We start from the raw sequence: 24,077 nt of genomic DNA, 5'->3' as shown, positions 1-24,077 counted from the left end.
ATATATTTGAATTAACGACTCTATAGTCTCATAATTTAAGTAATAAATATTTTATAAATTCGTATTTTATATTTTATAAACTGAAAAATGAAAGCCCCTATCGAACGTCAATTAATTAACAAATTAATTTCAAATTGCTCTTAACAACCACATAGTAAATTAACTGAGCATCCGTAAACAATAATAAATTGGTAGCGTACAATAACGCCGCGTTTACATTCACGCCGGAGTATTCCTATTCCGTACACGCATCACATAGTACCGCGTACGTAGTTCCGAACGCGGAAGTCACACAAATATCGGCCGTAGTACCACGTGGTGCGCGCCGCGACACAGGCGCCCTCCCACGGCGAAGGATGGCGCGCGATTGCCACGGAACGGGACTCGCTTACGCGGCGAGGCAGGGAGGGGACCCACCCTCGCGGGATCAATCTGACGCTCCCGAATTCCGGACTCGCATTCGGGAGGGTAGCGCGAGGAACTCGTGAATCGGTATTACTTCCTACACTCAAATAAAACTGCTCTAACTTTTATTATTAACTTCTATTTGTATAATTCGGTGGAGGTTGTATGTAGCGTTGCCAACCGTACTACTATATTTCGGGTCTGCGTACTATATACCTACTGTTGAAGAAATATATAGTACGAAAAAATACTATATTTTCAACACTGAAATCTAACAAACAAAATTTCCATTATAAAACTATATGAACATTACTTTTGACAATTAAGTACAATAGCGTCTAGCCTATCCGAACTTCTATCTATCTTATCGAAATCCAAACATTTAAACGAACAAATTAGAAAAAAAAGGCTTATGGTTTCAAAAATTAAAAAAAATCCAAGTGCAAAAAAGCATAAGACACTCTTATTTCACCTATTACCCGACTGCAAGAAGGGTTATTTCAGACAAATAAATCTTGAAAAATGCAACAAGATTGATTTTTGAACATAAATGTCGATTTTTTACTTATTCCCTAAAATACTATATTTTATTTATGCGTACTATGTTTTTATAGCTAAATCTGAAAAATACTATATTTTCTGAAAAAATGTTGGCAACCCTAGTTTTATGGGAGACAAAATAAAACAGCTCTGTTTTTTTATAATCTACAAATTTATAACATGGTTCCACATGGTTATTATTGTAAACATATTAGCATTACACTTAATATAAAGATATCACAATACTTTAAAAGTCTTTAATAATATTTATATTATACATAATATGAAATAAATCTATGACAATAATAATTATAACCAATTCATTTCATACTCGTCCATACAATTTATATACATAATAATATTCTATGACCGCCGCTTGGAACTATAGAATGGGTTTTTACCTACCTCTGAAACGTAATCTAGGAACTAAGCTATCTTATGAGTTAGTTTGTTTGATCACGCTAATCTCAGAAACTACTGGATCGAATTGGGAAATTATATCAATGTTGGACATTAATCAATGAAAGCTATAATATTACGCGAGTGAAACCACGCAACTAGTATATACCTATTGAAATATTTTTACGAGTTGGACATATTTAGGTCATATATTTACCTTAAGTTTGGGCCATCAAGGAATATTGTAGTCTATATACTTAATATAACATTATGTGTATAGGTGCTAATTAAGTTCATATTAATTAACCAATACAACAAGAGGGCGTGGATTATTTTAAGGTGTTCGATTAATTAAAGTTTCGATTAATTATGTTCGAACATAATTGATATACTGCAAATACAGATAATTTCATTTTTATTCTTAAACTACTGGATGGCAAATATTGCCATCCTTTAAATAAAATACCGTTATGAACCAAAATCATGTTTCTTGTTAAACGAGTAAATAAGTTAAAAGATTGGAAAAATTAAATTATTTTAGCCGTATTTTGAAGAGACCTATTTAAGAATTATTTATTGCATTTTAAACGTATGTAAAAAATTAAGAATGTATATTAAGGTCATTTGAAACTGTGAAAGATATATAGGTAAATATTGCAAAGACAGGACAGTTTTTAATATATAAGAATAAACAAATTAGACATAATAACCAAATACCAGATGTTGGGTAACAGTATAATAAAAGTAACAAACGCTGGATACTAAACAAGTTCAAAGATACCATGAAAGCTGTGTACTAAATAATTTCATTTAATCAATCACACCCACAAAACAAGCCATGCCCTCTTGATCTACAAATAAACTTCTAGGTACAAGTATTTCAAAAGCTTCGTATAACCTTTTTAACACCCTTTTTTACTTTTAACGTCATACTAAATTATCTATGCTAATGATATAACATTTATATAGTCAAATTCAGAGTTATTGCATTTTAAAACACACAAATTTATTTAAATAGACGTATAAATGTAATAACTAACATTAGTAGGACTTTTATTAAACTTGTCTTGATAAAAACAAACTCTGAACTATAGGTAAATTTTTAGTCGAAAATTTCCAAGTCAACTAGGAAAATCAAAACGCAAATAATTATTATTATTAGTCCAGTTAAATGAATCCTTAAAATAGAAGTAAGGTTACAATAATTCCCATAGAGCTAAAAATTGGTATGAATGTTTAGAATACTATTATAAATAAATTGTGATAAGTCCCTATCAATCCCCCCTTGTGCAAAAAAAGTTATTGATGGTGAAAGTTTGCAAAAATAGGTTTTTCGCGTTTTTTAGCTATAGCTATGCGGTGAGTTTTACAGCAAAAATAGTTCTGACAAAAATTTTAGATCATCCAATCCTCTACAATTTTTGTCTGAACTATTTTTGCTGTGGGGGACTTTTCACAATTCATTTATTATTTATTATTATTCTAAACATTACAAAACAATACCAATTTTTAGCTCTATGGGAATTGTTGTAAACTTCAAAGTCTTATTTAACTGGATTATATGAACATTATCAAAATTTTCGAACGAAATCAACAAATTAAATCGTTTACAAGTACCTATACTTTGGCGTAGGTAAAAAACATTAAATATGAATTTTCATTTATACTGATTGAAAAATAATAATTATACTTGAAACATTTAATAGAAAAGTAAAATAACAACGATATAAAAGCCAAGTGATTAATTTTTATTTACCCTAATTGTAATAATAATTGTTTTTATTGTAATAATTAACGGACCAAACAAATGACTGTACAAATGATGGTATAGTTGGATGTAATCTATACGACGTTTCCGAACATCGTGCGCTTAAGCTGGGCAATATACAATTTTAGGTATCAGCGTTAACGTGGAGGGGGAAGGAAGGGGGGGATCAAGGGAACACCGCGCTCAAAGGTTTTAGGTTACTTTATATGACCTGCACGTAGACTCCGCGCCACGAAAGCAATCCCGCGACTAAAACCTGAACTAAAATTGACAGCACCTTAAGCAAATGACAATAAGACCGCCAGTACCAAATGACAGAAGACATTAAGACATTAGCGCCGCGTCTACGGGACTTGTTTCGTGGCGCGGAGTATACACTTGCGGCTTATTTCGGAGACGTCATAAGGAATGCCTCCGACTGTAAGTGGAAAGCAATCGCCTGTAAACAGAGTAACACTTAGCAGGGCGCGCATGGAATACGTCCTACTCCTACAAAGTACTGCCCTGTGTCCATCACACCATTGACGATTTGGCCCGAGTCTCTGGATATACAGGGTGCTAGGGAGTATTTTCCATAACTTCAAGGTGTTGATGAGTCTATTTATAGAAGAATTGCAAAACTATTATTATTTAACTAAAAAATAAAAACTTTTTATGTTTTCATACAAAGAAATTCTAATAATTCCGAATATCCATGGAACACTCACCTTATCTATACATTTTAAATAACGTCAAACTTGGTTACTTCATAATTATAAGGATACGTATAAGGGACATATTTTAGGATCTATTCCCAAAGGAAAAATTATTTACCCCAAAAATATTAATTTTAGAACATATGTTCCTTGAGCATTTTTAATTAATTTTTGATAAAGAATATAACCCCAGAGTTATGGGAAATGCTCCCGAGCATCCTGTATAAATATTTTAGTGAATATTGAGTACTAACTAGAACACACATCTGAATGAAAACTTAAATAATACATAAACACATTTCTTCCCAATACCATTATTAGCGTCGACTATAAAATTTTGTAATATCAGTCGTGACAAAACGCACAGAGTGCATCGCTCTCCCTGTTGTCCCATCACAACGAACGAAAGCGTGAATATTTTGACCTCGCCGCTATTGGTCGACGATATGTCTTTCTCGTTACATCTCGTGAATACTAGGCACAAATGGAGACCCGTTTGTCATTTGTCAAACATAATAATTATCTAATAAATTAAATTGTCGTGTCGCGGTGTTTGTTACCAAACTCCTCCGAAACGACTGGACTGATTTTGATGAAAATTTGTGAGTGAATCGAAGAAACCAACATCTAGTTTTCATACCCCTAAGCGAATAAAATTTATAAGGTAAAACAACATTTGCCGGGTCAGATTATAAAATTTACTGACAAAAATGCTTGGAGTTAATTAACTGGGCTTACAAGAAGTAGAATTAATTATTTTATGGGACAAATAACAAACATTGTAAAGAACGATGATTTTAAAAGAGCAACTGTTTATTGCCGGTTCTTCTCGGTAGAACTTGCCTTCTGAACTGGTATTAGAGTCTCTACAAATGGTCTAACTTGACGATTGAAAACTGTTAATAAACTAAGAATACATAAAATAAACGAATTTAGTAAACTAAGTATACATGAAATAAACGAATTTCGATTTGGTTAATCTTTAATCAATCGGGTAATTCCAGTGTAAATGAAATTTTACGATACAAATAAATTATATTTCTTTCAAATATATTGAATATTTGAAAGAAATATAATTTATTTGTATCGTAAAATTTCATTTACACTGGAATATTTCTTTCAAATATTCTATATATTTGAAATAAATATCATATTTGATATTAGATTTACAATTACAGAATGTTTATTGTACAACACAAGATATCCCAACTATGTATATTATTTATTATTAACAAAAAATTTATATTTTGTTCATAAACGAAAGGTGAATGCCGCCGGCCCATACAACGTCGACCCAGGGAAACCAGGTAAATACCGTATAAAAGTATCGTTGTCAACCCATATTCGGCTCATTGCTGAGCTCGAGTACCCTCTCAGAATGAGAGAGGTTAGGCCAACAGTCGACCACGCTGGCCCAATGCGGAATGGCAGACTACACACGCAGAGAATAAGGAAAATTCTCTGGTATGCTGGTTTCCTCACGATGAGGAACCTTCCTTTACCGTTTGAGACACGTGATATTTAATTTCTTAAAATGCACACTTTTTTTGATAAAGTAATAATTTCATTATTAAAGTAGAATTATCAAGATTTTTGTAGGCTTGGGCCGGGGATGGGCATTCCCCAATAGACAAGTAGACAAGGCAAAAATAGACAAGTATTTTTTCTATTTTTATTAATTGAAATATACCAAAGTTAATTTAATGCCATTTGTTAGCTGTGAATTCCTGTATGAATATCCATCCATTTTACTTGAACGCTATGAACTAAGTAAAATGGATGATTTCCATAGCTGAAAACGCCATTTTCCATACATCAAAAACATGGAATTTTCTCAAAAATACATAAAAATTTTTTTTTTTGATTTTGATACTACAGAGTTACATTCATTCTAAGTTATTGAAAAACGCCTACACTAAGCCTAAGTCAAATATCTAGCAAAGAGTAGAGACCGCTCTTTTTTCGTTGCGATGGGACGAAAGAGAGAGCGACATTTTGGAAGCCGCCGCTATTGGTCGACAGTTTTCCTCTTCACGGGATACATTCTATCGGGTCTATATCGTCTGATTTGATGAGGGTGTCACAATGTATTTCTTCCATTGACCTCTTATAATAAAAGGACGCACAATCATGTAGTAAATTTCACTTAAAAACTGACCAATTTTGCTTTGACAGTTTTAAACTAGTCTTAAAGTTTAGGTATAATTTTCTTAATTTTCTTTACCAATAGGTAAAGAAAATTATACCTAAAGGCCTTTAAATATAGTTCAATATTCAATAAAATACCGAATTCAGAGCAAATTCAACCTTAAGGATTCAGTTTAAGGTTGAATTTGCAACTGCGACTACTTGAATTGAGAGCCAAGAAGTTGTGTTTGACACTCATTGAGTGGGGACGTTTTTTGGTCGCTGATTGTGCATCCACTTTTTAATAGGAGATGGATGGTTCCTTAGTAAAAGCATTGATTTCAATAATATCATGTTATATGTATAGAGAATGCTATTATAAAGGTTAACCGACGCAAGTCCTCCAGGCGAGGCCGCCGCAAGCCATGGCTCCAATGAGGTACACCGCCAGTGCCGCTATTAGTACCAGAATCACGTACATTTTTATGTTCTTCCAAAACAGCGAACGCTGTAAGGTCCTTGCGGATGTGCGGTACGATACTGACTGTAAAAGAAGAAACGGAACTTTTATTACTTTCCTTTGAACCTACCTATACAGGGTGCTAAAGAGTATTTCCTATAACTCCAGGGAATATTTTTACGAAAAACTACCGAGCACAGCACCCTGTATAATCATTAAGTTTTCAATTCCGTTATTAGTATGTATATAAATTTAAAAAATAATCATTTAATACTATTCAGCCGCAATTTAACTACGCAACCTATTGGGCAATGTGTCAAAGTGAATATTTTCTACCACTTATTTCTTATCCCAAATAAATAACAGATGATGGTCCCTATAGTCCTTGGCAACTTCGTTCGTAACACTCCCGATGGTCCGCGCGGGCGTGTTACGGCGTGCACGATTTCGTACCCGCGCAGTCTTTCCCCCCGTCGCCCGCATATCATGGGTGTGTCATTAACGAACTTGCCGAACTATGTTTCTTATGCCAGATTTCGTACAAATCAAATCTCCTAAAATGCGTATGATCTAAGATGCAAGAATGAAATACTTACGCTCGTTGCCAAATTGTCGGCTTTGTTCACCAAAAGCTCCAATTTTTCGCCACGCATTGCCATGTTGTCTGTAATGGTTAAAAAATTCCCATTAAGTATAATGTAACAATCATTTTACTTATAAAATAAGACCATTATTTTGTGGAACTTCAAGTTTTTTTGTTTATTTTCGCTAAAATCTAACGAAGTAAAGATTTTTATTTTCAAGTCATTATCATTAAAAAAAGAGAGCCCTGATAGCCTAGTGGATGGCCTCTGCCTCCGATTCTCTTCTTATTCTCCGATGTGGGTTCGAATCCGGTCCGGGGCATGTACCTCGAACTTTTCAGTTGTGTGCATTTCAAGAAGTTAAATATCACATGTCTCAGACGGTGAAGGAAAAACATCGCTAGGAAACCTGCATATCTGAGAATTTTCTCAATTCTCTGCGTGTGTGTCGTCTGAAGTCTGCCAATCCGCATTGGGACAGCGTGGTGGACTGTTGGCCTAACCCCTTTCATTCTGACAGGAGACTTGTGCTCAACAGTGAACAGAATATGGAGTTTTAATAATAATAATCACTGAAGATTATTTTTAATCTATACTTATAATAAATCTGTAGAGAGGTCAATTCTGTACATGAAATATATTTCCAAAATAACTATCAGGGGGTGATTAGTGATCGATACTGATGCCAAAAATGCAATCAGTAAAATTTTTGTCTGCCTGTCTGTCTTTCTGTCTGTCTGTCTGTCTGTCAGTCTGTCTGTCTGTCTGTCTGTATGTTCGTTATAGAAACAAAAACTACTCGACGGATTTTTACGAAACTTAGTACAATTATTCTTCATACTCCTGGGCAGGTTATAGTATACTTTTCATCACGCTATGATCAATAGGAGCAGAGCAGTGAAGGGAAATGTTGGTAAAACGGGAGAAATCACTCCATTTTTACAGCATTACCTACTACTGTGAGGGCTGGATTAAAGAAGTCTAAGGGCGGACGAAGTCGCGGGCTTCCACTAGTCCCTAATAATATTGCAACACACATCCATCAGTTTTTTACAGAAAATCAAATGGATCTGTGTATGACCAGGACCAATATTCAATAATAAATTCAGGAATCAAATCCAGGACTTCCTGGTTATGCTTCCGAAGACCAACACTTTAATTGTTGAGTTATTTCGGTTTTTTTTTTTCAATTTGAACAAGTATCTAGTTAAATACTATTGAATTGGAATTATTACGTTGCATATATTAACAGTTTAAAGTTTCAGTTTATAATCACATACAATTAACATGATTAAAACACACATTTCCAATTTACTTGTGGCTGTTGCTAATCTAGTTTCCATATGGTTAGGATGCTTTATTTGCACATGATGTAGGTAGCACAAAAAATTAGCTATAATAATATAATGTATCAAGTCAGGGACAAACCAATTTCACAGCTGTTCAAAGAACAACTCTACTACATTTTGTGTAATTTTATTACAGTAATATAAGTAAATTACCTAATCTAATTCAGTTCCGATAATTTAAAATAGCATGGGAAACGTAACCACTTTTCAAGAGCGAAACTAACTGTCACCCGCACCATGCTATACGAAACGAACTGTAAACAAACGATTCCCTTAAACATAGATTTTTTCTCTTTGGGTATAAAATGAGTGTATAATCATTCATTTACAATATTTCAAAACAATTAATAATTATTAATATTATTTTGTTATAACAAACACATGAAATCAAAAACGAAAGGGCCGATAAGAGTTAAAAATAACATTAATTAGTTAACTGGTTTAAAAAAAATACTAATTAATTAGCATCTCACAGGCCACAGCAAATACAAAAGTGCTTATTATACATTTACAATAATTACTTAGATAACAGACACTATTTTTGTGTTGATTCAGTTGTTTAGGTAACATTAGTTACTTTCAAACAAGATGTATTAGATGTATTACTAGATCATGAAAAATGAGGCGCTCAAAAGAGGAAATTTCCACATCCCAATGTTAGTTGTGGTCAACAATGAACGTTATTTAAACACATAATCCATATATGTATATATTGTCTACAATGTCGAGTTGTGTGTTCAGGAAGTGTAAAAACTACATGCACCTATATAAATAATGGAATTAAAGACAAAATTTGTGCATGTGTGCGCTCAATTTTGTATTATTCGGATCATTTCTTGCGGTGGTTTTGTAGGGACGTAACCGATCTATAGTATATAATTATCATTGCATTCAAATGTAACTATTGCTGAAGGCTTCGCTTACATGTAGATGTTTTTATCATTTTTCGAACAGTACTTTTTGGCAAGATGAAAGGTACCCTATATATCTTTCGGGAAGCTGTAATCCTACCAACATATATGCAAAATTTTATTATAATCGGTTGAGAAATTAGATCGTGAAAGCATAACAAACATACTCATTTAAAATATTAGTAAGCCATTGTATTTGTGTATCGAATACCAGTCATAACATGGGAATATGTATATTATGTATAATAATCTCATAAAATTGAGATAACAATCAAACAGCTTTTTACTAAAAGCAGAACTCGAAGGTATATATCAATTCGAAAGAACAATCATTTATTTCAAGCGGATGCCGTTTAAGTTGAAAAATAGATTTTTTTTAATTTTTGCATGACCGATTTTGATAGGACTTTCACTAGAAGACAGCTGATGGCTGATGTTACAAGGAGTAACATAATTTTTACTTCATCTTATTATTCCCAGAAGGTCTTCACACTTGAAATTGGGAGATATCCTGCGAAAACGAAGAGTACTAAGGCGTCCACGTAGGTACAAGAGAATCGTGACTATAATATGAATAATCTCGCAATGATATACTGGCGGAATTATCGTAGATATCGTTATGGTTATTATCTGATGATACTAGAACATACTCGACTTTTCTGTGTTTTTTCGTTCGTGGATATGGCGCCTTACTCTTCTTTTTATTTAAAGGCAAGTAAATGTTTGACTGTGATTTATATTTGGTGAAACTACTATTCACATATCCTCTCACATGGGATTCAGTTTAGTCAAACACCATTATTCTCACTTTCATTCACAAAAATCATTTAATAAATCGGGAGATTAAAGCAAACAAACAGAATAGTATGAAAAACTGAATGTGGCGTTCTAATTTTTTTTATTCTTTACAAGTTAGCCCTTGACTACAATCTCACCTGATGATAAGTGATAATCTAAGACGAAAGCGGGCTAACTTGTTAGGTGTATGAAAATACACACCGCTTTCGGTTTCTACATGACAAATTTTATTATTTTGCTTATTTTAAACTGAAATAACAAATCTAAATTCCCTAAAATCAATGCTCAAACGTTCAAATATTTTATTATTGTGTCTTTGCTGATATGATAATGTATGCAGTCAAATTATTTGTTTATCACTGTTTACATAAGATAGCAGCCAAACAACATAATGAACAAAACATGCATCTACATTATAATAAAAGGAAGTTTAAATGCAAACATTTCTGAACCTAATGTTAATCATATAGGGTAAAACTTGAAAAGTTTTGCTTTAACTTTCCATATAAGACTACATGCTTTTTACTAGCTTATCTCTGCTACTTCAGCTGTAGAAGCAATATAGAATTGATCAAGCAAGTTAATTCCAAAAACAATCTAACAGTAATTATTACTGTTATATTTCCTGGGACAGTACATTAGCTGAAGGAAAGTATATATTTTCCTGTACTGAAATGTTTATGCAAAAAGATCAGTTGATTTGTGTGTGTGGTGGTAAAAACAAACAGACATATTTGTATTTTGTACTTTAAATTATAAACAACTACTGAATGTCCGCAAACTTTGTATGTGTGGAAATCATTGATCAAGTATATATATGTATGAAATTCTTATCATAAATCTATGCTAATGATGAGAACCATATTCAAGAGCCATTTATATTGACTACATGAAGTTAGATTATGCACTATTGTCATGTCCTGATAGAATCTAGAATACTATTAATGAAATCTCACTGCATTATAAACATTTACATAAGCTAAATAAAAAATAAAAAAAATCAATTAGCAAACTGCTTTACAAGGCCAATATTTACTCAGTAAATTTAATTTAGGTCAATGAAATTATACACAAGGCAATGATAAAGTTTCTCTTCTGAACATGGTAGTAAACAATAGTAGTGAGATAAATAAATACATGCATATAGGCAATCATAATATAACAGTTATGATTCACTGTATTGATGTTTGTATCCATATAAGTTCTGCTTGCTATATTTGTAGCTATTTATATAACCAGGAGTATAGTTGTATGACTCAAAAGGAAAAATATCTATAGCTTCTTGTTGATTATGAAACAAGATTTTGTTTTTGTTCTGCTGTGAAAAGTTAGCTTACTTCTGTCACACTATATGTTTATTGACTATGCAAAAAAAATTGTAAAGGATGTTGGTCTAATTTGAAAACTCTTATCATATCGATTTCAAAGAACTGACGCTCATACAATCTGACTGACTGAATTTCATGCACCTGCATCCAGTAACATTTCATCATAAAGAAGTTTATGCTGGTCAAAAGTAGTTACGACTGATTAGTCAAAATTACTTATGACAGGTTACAAGTTTTGACTGCAACATATAAACCATAATGTAATGCTAATCTGTCTTACAATATAATATGAAGTAACAGTTCTACATCTACAGGATTTAGTTTAATTTAGGATTACCACAATTACTTAATTAGCTTAAAAAGTAGGTTAACTAAGAATTAACTTTTTGTAAGGAAACTAATTTTCTTTCAATAAATAGAGTGTGTCAATGATACTTCTTATTCTATAGACCTGCAATTAATCATCATCATCATATCAGCCGATGGATGTCTGCTGGATGACAGGACACAGGCCTTTTGTAAAGACTTCCAAACATCATGATACTGAGCCACCTGCATCCAAAGAATTAATGAACTTTAATAATAAAATAACTCACCAATATTTTTGACCATGATATTTTTCAGTTCATCCAACTCCCCGTGTACCCTGGATATGGTTTCCAAGTCCCTGGACTCACTATAATGCTTCATTTCAGTGGCCAGTACTCTCGCAAATTCACTGTTCATAGCATAAGGTATTGCAGTCTGAGCTGTGTCCCCAAATGCTGATACAAATCTCCTCTTGATTTCATTCAGAAACAGGAATGCTCTTGATCGTTGAAATTTCTATAAAAATAGCATTTTATATATTGCTAGCAAGCACTGTATCACCTGTGTGGCTCCCATTTTTGTAGGAATATGGGGCCATAATATATATATTAGTCGGGGATAATGCAGCTTTCCAACAGTGAAAGAATTTTTTAAATTGATTCAGTTTCAGAGCCTGTTCAAAACATACAAACAAGCAATCAAATCTTTTCTTTTTAAGATATTAGTATAGACTAGCAGACAACCCACGGTTTGACCTGTTTATTTTCCATTCGCATAAAAATACTGGGATAAAATCTTGAGTTATAAGAGTTGTAACAAACCCGAATATCTTTTATATATAATAGATAGATATATACTAGTTGACACCCTATACTGTATCCACATGAAAATTCTGCACTATATGCTACTTTACACTTACTGCATGTACGTTTTCAGTGGCATTTTCTTTATAAATGCAATTATGCACTGCCTAGCCTGAGGATTAATTACCATAATTCACTATAGTATTGGAGGAGCAACATTGCTTTTTTTACAATTTGTATGTATAGCACCAGTTAAAAACCTTGTACACAGCATTTTATTATTATTATTATAAACCTTTTTTTTTAAAGCGAGAAATATATTTTTGCATTCCATGAATTCACCATGACGGTAGCGGTTCCAGTAAGTGAAAAAAAGAAAAATGCCAGAGACATGAGACTAGTTAACAGTGCACTTCTCACTTAGTATAAGGTTAAATTAATATAAACAACAGCCATCTTATCTAATTTTATAATGTTGAAGATATACCTATGATAGTAAAGGACAAAGAGTAAACACTACTCAACTATTCATTTTTGGGATTCTGATGTTTATTATGGGTTTTACAATAGAAGTCTTGCATTTCTAGTAACTTGAAGTGTTTTCCTAGAGAAGTAGCATCCTTGCAGCTCAGTATTATCTTATCAGCGAATCATAGCAATTCCAGCACGAGTATGAGTAGAAATGTTTTTACTATGATTAAACCAAGTACTCACATCATCAGTAATGCAGAAATAAACAAGCTTATTTTCCGCTATGTAATGAAATAGGTAGTTTCCGTGCGAATATGTAAGCTTGTCATCGTGGGGTGGAATCTTGGATAGTATTTGTTCAGTGACTTCAGTAAAATTACCAGCACAAGTTGCATACTTCGCCAATACAACAGTGCCGCGGGCAACAACACTGAACATAATAGCCATTTTTGACGATATCCTGCAATTATAGACGCAATGCAAAACAAAGAATCACTAGAATAAACAAGCATTTCAATTTTAATATTCACGTCACAGAAGAGCAATTTAAAATAGAAAAGTAAATATATATAAAATAAACGTACCTCTGTTCCACAAATTTATTACTTCACGAAAACTTTTAGATTTATTTTAATCAAATATTTATTAAATTAATACTATTGAAAATGGAACAACTCAACAACACATTAAACAGGGACCACAAAAAAATATTAAATCTAAATGTCAAATGTCAATTTTTTGGATCTGTGGTCAAACAAAAGACAAAAGACTTTCTCTGTCTACAGAAGCAGTTCAAAAACTCAAATAAAAAGTACGTTCTACTTCGAGATTCTAACGGTCACGCAAACGACTGCTGTTTTTCGCATCTCGCTTATTCGCGAGTGTGGCGTGGCAATCACAAGTAAAAATTTATTTTGAGAGAGTCATCAACAACCCCGACAAACTGTTGTGGTAGAGGCTTGCAACTAAACTCCCGATCCCAACGCTGATTCTATATCTAGCCCTTATTACCTAATGGAAATACCCCCCCCCCCCCCCCCTGATCTGTCTGATCTGTCAATCTGACTGTTGATGAAAATAAGGTTTTTATTTAAATAAAAGGTAACAGATAAAATACCAAAAGATATATCTTAGTAATATTAATGTAATGGGTGTGCTTGTTTCTTGTCGCAAATTGATTCAATGTTAGGAGTAATTTTGAACAATTTTAAACTTAACTCTGACTCAGTATCAATTATCAAGCCACCATGATGTAACTCTGTTCGCGAACTCCCTGCCGTCAAATGACGAACCCCTAGGGGTTCGCGTACCCCACTTTCAGAAACTCTCATCTATTTACACGAAAACGTCCTTGACTATAACGACCGAAAACGCTTCTCAGGCAACACAAACACAAGCTACACAACGTCTCCACCAGCGAAGATGAGGTCCCCGATATCTGGCGTCACCCGAACGTGGGCTTTTTTAACTAACGATTTCTGATACACTCGAGTTAAAACAACCTAATACAACGCTCCTCGAAGCTCAGATTCGTCTCTGAAGAGGAGACGCCCTTATAGAGGCGTGCCGCCCATCTCTTCTGCTTCTGCCTTCAGGCCCAATCACGCGATGCTTCTGCCTTCAAGGCCCACACGTATGCGATGCGTACACGATGCTTTTGCATTTGCCCAAAACCATACCAAAACTATAGTGACACCACTGAGGTCCCATTGAGGGGCCCACGGCCACAACGGGGGGGGCACTGGCAATGGGTTAAAGTGTTTTGAGCAATAATTGAAATATCACAAAATATCGAGTTGAAAAAAGCATTTGTTTCAATGATGTTAAATACTGTTAGATGTGTTACTAGGGCATGAAAAGTGTGCGCTCAAAAGAGGAAATTTCCACATACCAATGTTAGTTGTGGTCAACAACGAATATTATTGAAATAAACAATATCTAGATATCGTCTACAATGTCGTGTTGTGTGTTCAGGAAGTGTAAAAACTATACGAATTAAAGACAAAATCGTGCATGTGTGCGCACAGTTTTGTAGCCTATTATTCGGATCCCTTTTTGCAAGTGATTTTGTAAGGACGTAAACGATCTATAGTTTAAAATTATCATTGATTTGTTTTGTTTTTAATTTAAAGCTATTCTCAATGAAGTGAGTGAAGTTTTCGCCCCTATCAAAATATAGATGAAACGGCTGCAGGAGTATTTTGAACGTTTTGATCGCCAAGTGGAACGTAGCCGTAGCCGATTAATAATTGGCATAGACAAACACTATTGTGGTATGGTATCTATGATTGTGTATTAATCTGTGACACTTACAGGAATCTTAGATTGAAATTGAATCCAAAGATTACAGTGTATTATTGGAAATAGATAGGCTACTCTAATTTTTTTCGGAACGCCTGTGATAGCGCCATCTAGTAACTAGCCACGATATTTTTAGTACAGTATCCATTATTGTTATAAAAATAATAATGCATATTTTTTGTAAAGGAGAGAGATTTTTGATTTTGTAATAGTTGAAGAAACACATAGAGATAAACAAAAAAAAAACAAAAAGTTTTCCATTGATACCCCCGGGCTCGAACTCAGGATTATTAGATCGTACCTTTGTTATATACCACTAGGCCAAATGACTATGTGGAACGTCGTTGAAATTAATGTACACTTACTGTCTTTCTTAAATAATCCCTTTGCTTAAGAAATACAAACACATTCTTCCTATTACGCGTCATAATTAAAAGGAAAAATAATTCTTTTTTTTCGCTTTTTTTCCGTGCTTATACGGTTTCAATCTCTAAAAACATTTTATTACATACACAGCTTAATTTTACTATCCTGGAATCTTAAATCTAGAATGTAGATGGCGCTGCTTCATAAAGATTTCACGTTCTTCTAAGTTCCCATGGCATGATTGAATCGTTTTTAAGTTCTAACCGACTTTAAAAAAAGAGCTTTCTCGATTCAACCGTACATTAATTATCTTCTACAATACATTTTAAAATATTTATTTATTAGAGCACAGTATATTAATACATATTCGTCTAAGTATTACAGACTTTCAGATAAAGTACATAGAGCTGTAGTAAGTACTTCTACTACTACTCTCTTTCTCTTTAATCAATGAATAAAAAGAATATTTTTTTTTTGTTTTCAATGCTTAAAACTTAAAAAAAATGAAATACTATATGATGCAGATTTTAATTCCCTTATTGCTTAAAGTGAGGCCTTACTGAATTTGTGTTATTTACATGAAATAAACACTATACATAGTGCAAAAAGTACTGTAATTATTTATAACATGGTTCATAAATACTAAGCATACATGACAAACATTAATCAAAATAATCATCAATATCTATATCAGGGTTAAGTATATCATCTCCGAATGGTGTTAGGTCTATTTGGTCAAGGATCAAATTTTCGCACATTTCTTCTAAATCTGTTTCTCCTATTAATATGACACCTTGTAATCTTCCATTTTGAAGTACAAACTTTATATATTCAAGGTTAGGAGTAGTCCGTAAAAGAATCTCATAATCTCTACCTAAACCTTGACCATTATACTTTCCCAACAACACAACTCTGTATCCGAAAAGACTAGTACAATGTGTAAAAAGTTCAAAACAAAAATCTTGTAAGACATCTTCATTTGTCATTCTAGCATGCATTGCTTTAGCAGCCATCCCTGCCATTTGGCGTGCCTGTGTCCATAGCCGTAACTGAAACCAGTGAGCAGCATGTTGCCAGGAAGCACTGGCAACATCGCCAGCTGCAAAAACATCTTTAACTGAAGTCTCTTGAAATTCATTTACTGCTAACCCACCATCAGCACCTCTATTTGGTACCTGATCCCAAGTAAAGTTAACAGCAGGCTCAACTCCAGTAGCTGATATTACAAAATCACACTCTATGATCCTACCATTTGTTAATTTTACATCTAAAGCATAGTCCTTATTTTCTGTCTCCACAACTGACTCAACTTCAACCTTGTATACAATTTCAAGCTCTAGATCTCCACCTTCGTTTCTTATGTTTTCAAGTTTACGGTACCAATCTGGACCTAATGCAGCAGATTTTAAATTTTTATTAATAGATACAACAGTATCTTCTTCTGTAAATATATGTCTTCTTAAAACAGTGCTCTCTTTTTGTACTTTGGATTTACTCCTAAATGATTCTTGAAAGAATTCTGCAGCTCCTGGATCAACAAATGTTGCTGAAATGTAATCATCTTTCACTACCCATACTTTCTGTATACCTCTAGTAGCGTGAACTATTTCTGATGCAATTCCTCCATTACCAACAATAAGCATTTTACGTCCATTCTTTAATTTGTCCTGAAACTCTTTAACTGACTCTGTATCTCTAATACCTAGTATCCTTTGACATTTATTTGAATCAGAAATAAGTTTTGGAATTCCACCAGTGCAAATACATATTACATCATATTTAATAATGACACCTTCCTCAGTTGTGGCAAGTTTATTTTTTGTATCCAAATACTTTAATGAATCATAAATAATTTCAAGGTTGGGGTGTATTTTCAAAAGAGAACTAGCTTCAGTATCCTGAACATCAAACTTCACAATAGTTTTAGCATAAAAACTAACATTGCTTACATTCTTTACTAAGGAAGAAGCAGTGATAATCACAAGTTTTTCTTCTGGGTGCAAAATTGATAAAGTTTCCACACAGGTTACACCCGCTATACCACCGCCGACAACCAAATATGTTGCTTTTTTATTCGACATTTAGAATCATGTACCAAATCAGAATTTTTTTTAAAACTTTATCTGTAAAGTAGTTGAATGTTAGATATCTCTGGTAATTACATAAATCGTTTTAAACTATGTTACACCGATTGGTAACTAAACAGTATTCACATTACATTGCAACTTTCAACAGGTTGGTCTCACAAGTCACGAATTACAATCTTTAGTATCATATCATAATTTATATTTTCAGTGTTTTCGTGTTTTCAATTTTCCAGAAAAGTAAAATTTAAATCTGACCACAGAGGCACAGATTAATAGAATCTGACATTACACTGACAGCCGTTTGTGACACTGACATATTGATAACTCAACCACAGAGTATTTATAAACCACAGATATAATATTAGAATACTTCGTGTGTCAAACGTATACGTAGTCAGAGTACTTAGACCATTAAAAAGAAAGGATCTGCCTCGTAAACCATTACCCCTCTGTCAAAGATCAAGAATCAATGATCTAACGCGTTTATAAAAACTGTTGCTATAGAATCGATGTTTCATTGTTGTAATCGTTCGTCGTGTAAAGAGCTCCCTAAAAATGCCGGTTTGTGTAGTTGAATGGCATAAAAACGTCCAAAAACTTGTAGTTTAGTAAAAGATGGAGTAACGTTTCATTTGAAAGTATTTAAACCTTAATTTTATAAAATTTGTAATAAAAATAATTGATAAAAAGAATCGGTTCTTTTGACAAAACAGCCAAACATCGATCAGCAATCGAATGTTCTATGTATTTAATCTGTGGATAGCCTAAGCAATGTGTTTGTTAGCCTGTGTAAAAATTACGCGTGTGTGTATTGGACGTGTAAATACTTATACTGTATAGCTTAATCACATAGGCACACGTTTTTATTACAAAATTGATAAACATATGGTAGAAATACTTACAAATGAAACGTTACTCCATCTTTTATTAAACTACAAGTTATTGGACGTTTTTATGCCATTCTACTACACAATCCGGCATTTTTAGGGAGCTCTTTACACGGCGAAAACGATTACAAAAATGAAACATCGATTTTATAGCAACATTTTTTATTAACGCGTTAGATCATTGATTCTTGATCTTTGACAGAGGGGTAATGGTTTACGAGGCATGTCCTTTCTTTTTAATGGTCTAAGCTCGTCCCCCTCAAAAAACGACAAACAATTTTGTTCGTGAATTTGAGTGCGATGCATCTCCATTTTCTAATTCCTCTATGAGATTTAAAAGATTGATTTTAAAAAATTGTTTATTTAATAAATATCAATTCAAAAGATCGTTTTTTTGGCTCGAAAAATCGATTCTTCGATTAATCGCCATGCCTACTGAAGCGTTTACGTTTCAACCGTCAACGTCAAATTAAATGGTGACGTTTGTGATGAAAATGAAATAATGTACTCTGTGTCTGTGATGAAAATATCAATAATAAAAATAGTAAACGGCAGAGGCTTTTATTAAGATTTTTACTGCATATAATAATATTTTTTTTTTCAGAAAATTACGATACGGTATAGCTATAGCCAATATGTAAAACGTTATATAAAATGGACCTCATTTATTTATATATTATAAAATGTGGAATTCAAAATAAAAACTCTTGATTCCAAGGAAAATCGTACACACGTCCAGTGTTTATTGTTTACCTCTATAGTAAAATAATTTATAAGTAATTGAAATCATGTTCAAATGGCTCGTATACATAATAATTCCAATTATTTTATCCATTTTTTATCACTTCCCTTTGGTATGGAGTTTAATTTATTTAACGTTGTTAAGTGTGTGTGTAATATGTGGAGTTTTTGTGTTAACTCTCTGGGGTCATCTTTCGCTTTCTTCGCCGCATCAGACTTCATTATTCCTGTTGGATAATATAGAAAAAGAAGCTCGAATATTAGAAGCAACAATACGGGTTAGTAGTTCAGTGTTTGTAAGATAAGTAGGTAATTGTTTCATAATTTCCAAAATATATCTTTTTATGTCCATAATATTTTTATTTTAAAAATCTTTAAGCTGTAAATTACATTAATTAGTTAGATTAAAGTGAAAATTATATTTATTTATTTTTTTTCCTAAAAAACTACATAAAAAGAAACATTGTACAGTTATGAAATTTAAATTAATTATGGCATATTGAAAGTCTGCCAAAAAAAGTATGTGTGTAAAATTGTAACAGGTATCGCCAGTTTATTATATAAAGAAGAACCTTGTGGTTTCACCTGTGTTGTTTAGGTTCCCATAGTTCCCATTCCCATTCCCTAATTATAATGTAGAATTTATCAAATCAATCCAGTAGTTTCTGAGCCTATACAATTCAATAAAACAAGCAATAAATAGTTTCCTCTTTGTAATGTTAGTATAATTAGACCATCACTTTATATATTATTTTCAATTGTTCTACAGTCCATGATAACACTTATATTACAGCCTAAACTTCCTTAACATGCTAACATGTATTATTTTGCACCTTATTTATTTTTAGGAAGACCAAAACAACTGGGTATATCTAGCAAAACGACCTCACTTGCCAGTAATTTTTGGCAGAACTGTGGATAGTCAGATACAACTATTAATTGACTATTTCTTGAGAGACTTTGTGGCCCGTTGGATAAAGGAACTCTCCCACAGACCGGAACCAGTTATTGACAAGTTTAAAGAGCACATTTGGAATGCTATTCAGAATCTCTATGAGAGGTTATTGAAAGTGGATGCCGAGAAACTGTTAGCCAACGATATGGTGACTAAAATAACACAACATTTTGAACGCATCAGGATTGCTAGGAGTTGTGCGTAAGTTAAAAATAAAAATTATTGGCAATTTTTAAATATAATTTATATTTTAGTTTAAAGGAGACTGTATCATTTTTAATTTTTATAAAAGTTTACTAAATCTTAGTTTTTTTATTTGTATATCTTCATTGCTCAGCTATCATTAAATTAAATTTAATGAATAACAGTCCTAAACAACCTCCTGTAAATGATTGATTTGTAGCACACCCCTGTGCTTCTGGTAGAATCTTAAGTCATTGTTTGCTGGCATTATCATTAACATCTAATATGTGATGATTACAAAATCATACCATCATTGCCCAAAGCCTGCCAACCCACATTGTAGAAACTAATACGTCTAAGCTGCATATCCCCTCCGCTATAAATAGGGAGACCTGGCCTGTAGCTGTACATTAAGATAGGTTGATAATGATGATGATTTATTATAAGTATATTAAATCATTATAATATTGCAAGAGATATTGTAAGATACAATATCTCTTGCAATATTATTAATCTAAATAATTAGATATAAATATATTAGGTATGAATTTTTTCAGAATGGAGCTAAACCAGCCTCCAGTATTTGCTCTGGCTCCTCACTTGATATCTTGTGACACAGAGTTGCACTACTTACGACAAATGAGTGAGCTGATTATTATGTTCCTGATGCCACGATGCTACTCCCTCGTTCCAGTGTCACATCTTGTGAGGGAGATTTTGGCATGTAAAAGTATGTATTCTACATACACAGTATATTTATTCATTTCTTGTAGATTGTCTGAAAGTTAGTTTATAATAATGATCTTATAGTTTTTTTTTTTTTATTAAAAATATATGGGCTATGTATTGCAACATGTGATACATCGAATGAAAATTAAAAAATTTAGAGGTAGCACATGCTACTAGCTATATGGATATTCCCTCAAGAATGGAATTTACGTGAGTGAATCGGCAGGCTGCAGTGGGTTTATTTATAAAACGTATATTTAATAAATAATAAAGTGTAAAAAAAGCTAACAAACAACTTACTACACACAAAAAATGGATTAGCAGACTAGAAAACGACAACAAAGAATCGACGACAAGAAAACAAGTTCTACAATGCGCCACAAACTTTTATAAGCTACTATATAAAAGATCACCAGAAGACAGCCTAGAAGAAAAGTTAAATCACAATAAAAAGATAGAAAAGGTTGAGGAAATAACTGAAAAAGAAATATTACATTATATAAAGAAGTTAAAACCAGACAAAAGCCCAGGCCCAGACAACATAAGTAATGAAGTGCTAAAAATAGGAGCCTGCAAATTAATCACATTCCTAACAACACTTTTTAATAAAGTATTAGTACAAGGAAAAGTACCACATCAGTGGTGTAAATCAAGCATAATTCTATTATACAAAAAAGGAAACCCGCTAGATTTGGGAAACTACAGACCGATAAGCCTGCTTCCCAGCATCTACAAACTCTTCTCAAGCATCCTGCTGAAAAGAATTTCATCTCATATAGATAGCATGCAACCTGTGGAACAAGCAGGCTTCCGTGAAGGGTTTTCTACAACTGACCATATCCACACAATCGAGCAAATAATAGAAAAATTCAATGAATACAATCAACCACTTTATATTGCCTTCATTGACTACTTCAAGGCCTTTGACAGCATCTACCACAGCTCAATTTGGAAAGCATTAGAAACATGTGATATAAACAACACATATATAGACATTATTAAAAATATTTACTCAAACACAACTAGTAGAATCAAACTAGAAAATAAAGGCGAAGAAATTGCAATACAAAGAGGTGTCAGACAAGGTGACCCACTGTCACCAAAATTATTTATTGCAGTATTAGAAAATGTATTCCAAACATTAAACTGGAAAAAGAAGGGAATCTGGATCATAGACCAATTCTTAAGTCACCTAAGATTCGCAGACGACATTGCAGTATTTGCTAAATCAGCCTCAGAACTTCAAGAAATGATAAAGACGCTGAGTGTAGAAAGCAAAAAAGTAGGGTTACAGATTAACTTTATCAAAACAAAAATAATGACCAACCACCACCAAAAACCGGTAGAAATAGACAATAAGATAATAGAATATGTAAAGAACTATGTTTATTTAGGAAAGCAAATTTCTTTTAACAAGGACAACAATAAAGCAGAGGTGGAAAGAAGAGCAAATATAGCATGGAAAAAGTTCTGGGCTCATAAAGAAATTTTCAAAGGAAATTACACTGTTAATTTAAAAAGGGTTGTAATGGAGACAACTATTCTACCTTGCCTAACCTACGCCTGCCAAACATGGGTCTACAACACAAGTTCGAGGCATAAACTCATCACCACACAACGTGCAATGGAAAGGAGTATCTTGAAACTAAAAAAAGCTGACAAAATAAACAGTATGATTATTAGGAAAAAAACTAATCTCACAGATGCTCTGGACCATGCACAAAGACTTAAGTGGAGATGGGCAGGCCACCTTGGCAGGCTAAAGGACAAACGGTGGACTAAGAAAATTACCTACTGGAAAGGTCCACTTGGTAAAAGGAAGGTAGGAAGGCCTATAGGAAGGTGGGTAGATGACATTACCGCAGTGGCTGGCCAAGGTTGGATGGAACTCACAAAAGAAAGGGACAATTGGAAAAAGATGGAGGAGGCTTATACCCGAAGGGGCCCATTATTAACTAGTACATAAATTAACTATTTAGATGAATATATAGATTAGTTAGAATTTATATAGAATAGTTAGTTTTAAGATATTGTTAAGTATTGTTAAGTTAAATGGGAAAATAAAGCTTATTATTATTATTATTATTATTATTATATTTAATATAACCCGTAGCACAAAGAGTCATTTTGACAAATTAGTGCAGAGTATAGACCATGTAAATTAACAGTATTATTACTCTGTTATAAATCAATATTATTGAGGACTGATTTAAAAAAAATATATATTTTAGTATTACAGCCAGCAATAGATCTCGTCACGGAACCAGATTATATAAACCAAAAAATTATTCAATATCTCGAGGCACAGAAGGAAGTTGATGCCATGCATGTCAGGACTCATGAGTATGCCAAAACATTTGAGGACTACATCCGACTGATAAATAACTGCAATAATGTTGATACACTGAAACGTTTGAGGTAATAATGTAATATTACTTTCATAACTTGTGATTAATGGAGCTTGAAGTTTACAGTAACTCAACCAACTGAAAAGTGGAGTAATTATTGCATAGTAGTATTTCCTAGTAATATTGAACAAAAGATGAGCAATAGAAAGAGAGATAAGTTGTAGGTAAATATCATCATCATCTTCATCAGCCTCAGTCCAATTATTGTATATTATCTCACTAGATGTTACTTTTCTATAGTACTGAACTCTATAGTATAGATGTTTTATAGTAGTAATTATATTTGTCGGTTAAAGAGCTCTATAAAAATACCTTTTTGTGTAATTGAGTGCTGTAAAAAATGGGCAAAAACTTCTAATTTAGTATACCAAATCTAAGCTCGTTTTCTTCAGAAAATAACAGACAATTTTGTTTGTGGATTTGAATCTGATATACTGGTCCTTCTATAATTGGTCTGAGTTATCAGCTGATGG

At 33.0% G+C, this 24,077-nt stretch overlaps 4 protein-coding genes across 5 annotated transcripts in view; 1 reads left to right on the top strand and 3 right to left on the bottom strand.

The window, feature by feature from the left end:
• The window catches only part of LOC112054137 (proton channel OtopLc-like), a 107,419-nt gene extending 107,035 nt beyond the window's left edge, over positions 1-384 (bottom strand). The window contains exon 1 of one of the 2 annotated variants that reach the window (XM_052882002.1): positions 201-384. The gene's annotated coding sequence lies outside the window, so the exon portion shown is untranslated. The remainder of the gene's footprint in view (positions 1-200) is intronic. The other variant, XM_052882003.1, reaches the window with a different exon arrangement.
• A 5,632-nt stretch (positions 385-6,016) lies between these two features.
• Positions 6,017-13,687, bottom strand: LOC112056113 (vesicle-associated membrane protein 7). The gene is made up of 5 exons (XM_052882148.1): positions 13,532-13,687; positions 13,191-13,407; positions 11,961-12,189; positions 6,991-7,058; positions 6,017-6,478 (listed from the first exon to the last, which is right to left on the bottom strand). Exons 2-5 carry the CDS (start codon positions 13,392-13,394, stop codon positions 6,320-6,322), a joined length of 660 nt encoding a protein of 219 aa, XP_052738108.1. The 5' UTR covers positions 13,395-13,407; positions 13,532-13,687; the 3' UTR covers positions 6,017-6,319.
• A 2,524-nt stretch (positions 13,688-16,211) lies between these two features.
• LOC112056112 (pyridine nucleotide-disulfide oxidoreductase domain-containing protein 1) lies at positions 16,212-17,981 on the bottom strand. Its single transcript, XM_024096459.2, has one exon. It carries the CDS (start codon positions 17,693-17,695, stop codon positions 16,277-16,279), a length of 1,419 nt encoding a protein of 472 aa, XP_023952227.2. The 5' UTR covers positions 17,696-17,981; the 3' UTR covers positions 16,212-16,276.
• A 1,144-nt stretch (positions 17,982-19,125) lies between these two features.
• LOC112056116 (sorting nexin-25) overlaps positions 19,126-24,077 on the top strand; it is a 31,610-nt gene continuing 26,658 nt past the window's right edge. The window contains exons 1-4 of the mRNA XM_052881975.1: positions 19,126-19,607; positions 20,178-20,485; positions 21,025-21,197; positions 23,428-23,614. Of these exons, the coding sequence (XP_052737935.1) occupies positions 19,377-19,607; positions 20,178-20,485; positions 21,025-21,197; positions 23,428-23,614 (899 nt within the window). The 5' untranslated portion in view covers positions 19,126-19,376. The remainder of the gene's footprint in view (positions 19,608-20,177; positions 20,486-21,024; positions 21,198-23,427; positions 23,615-24,077) is intronic.

This window comes from Bicyclus anynana, chromosome 6, assembly GCF_947172395.1.
Source record: "Bicyclus anynana chromosome 6, ilBicAnyn1.1, whole genome shotgun sequence".
NCBI lineage: Eukaryota > Metazoa > Arthropoda > Insecta > Lepidoptera > Nymphalidae > Bicyclus > Bicyclus anynana.
This window is presented reverse-complemented; position numbering and strand designations above follow the sequence as displayed.

Bases quoted from the DNA above. Each gene is read 5' to 3' on its own strand.
- LOC112056113 (XM_052882148.1), bottom strand. From the start codon at position 13,394: ATGGCTATTATGTTCAGTGTTGTTGCCCGCGGCACTGTTGTATTGGCG. The intron at 7,059-11,960 runs GTGAGTTATTTT...TAACCATTACAG, and splicing joins TATCATGGTCAAAAATATTG to ACAACATGGCAATGCGTGGC. The intron at 6,479-6,990 runs GTAAGTATTTCA...CTTCTTTTACAG, and splicing joins CCGACAATTTGGCAACGAGC to TCAGTATCGTACCGCACATC.
- LOC112056112 (XM_024096459.2), bottom strand. From the start codon at position 17,695: ATGTCGAATAAAAAAGCAACATATTTGGTTGTCGGCGGTGGTATAGCG.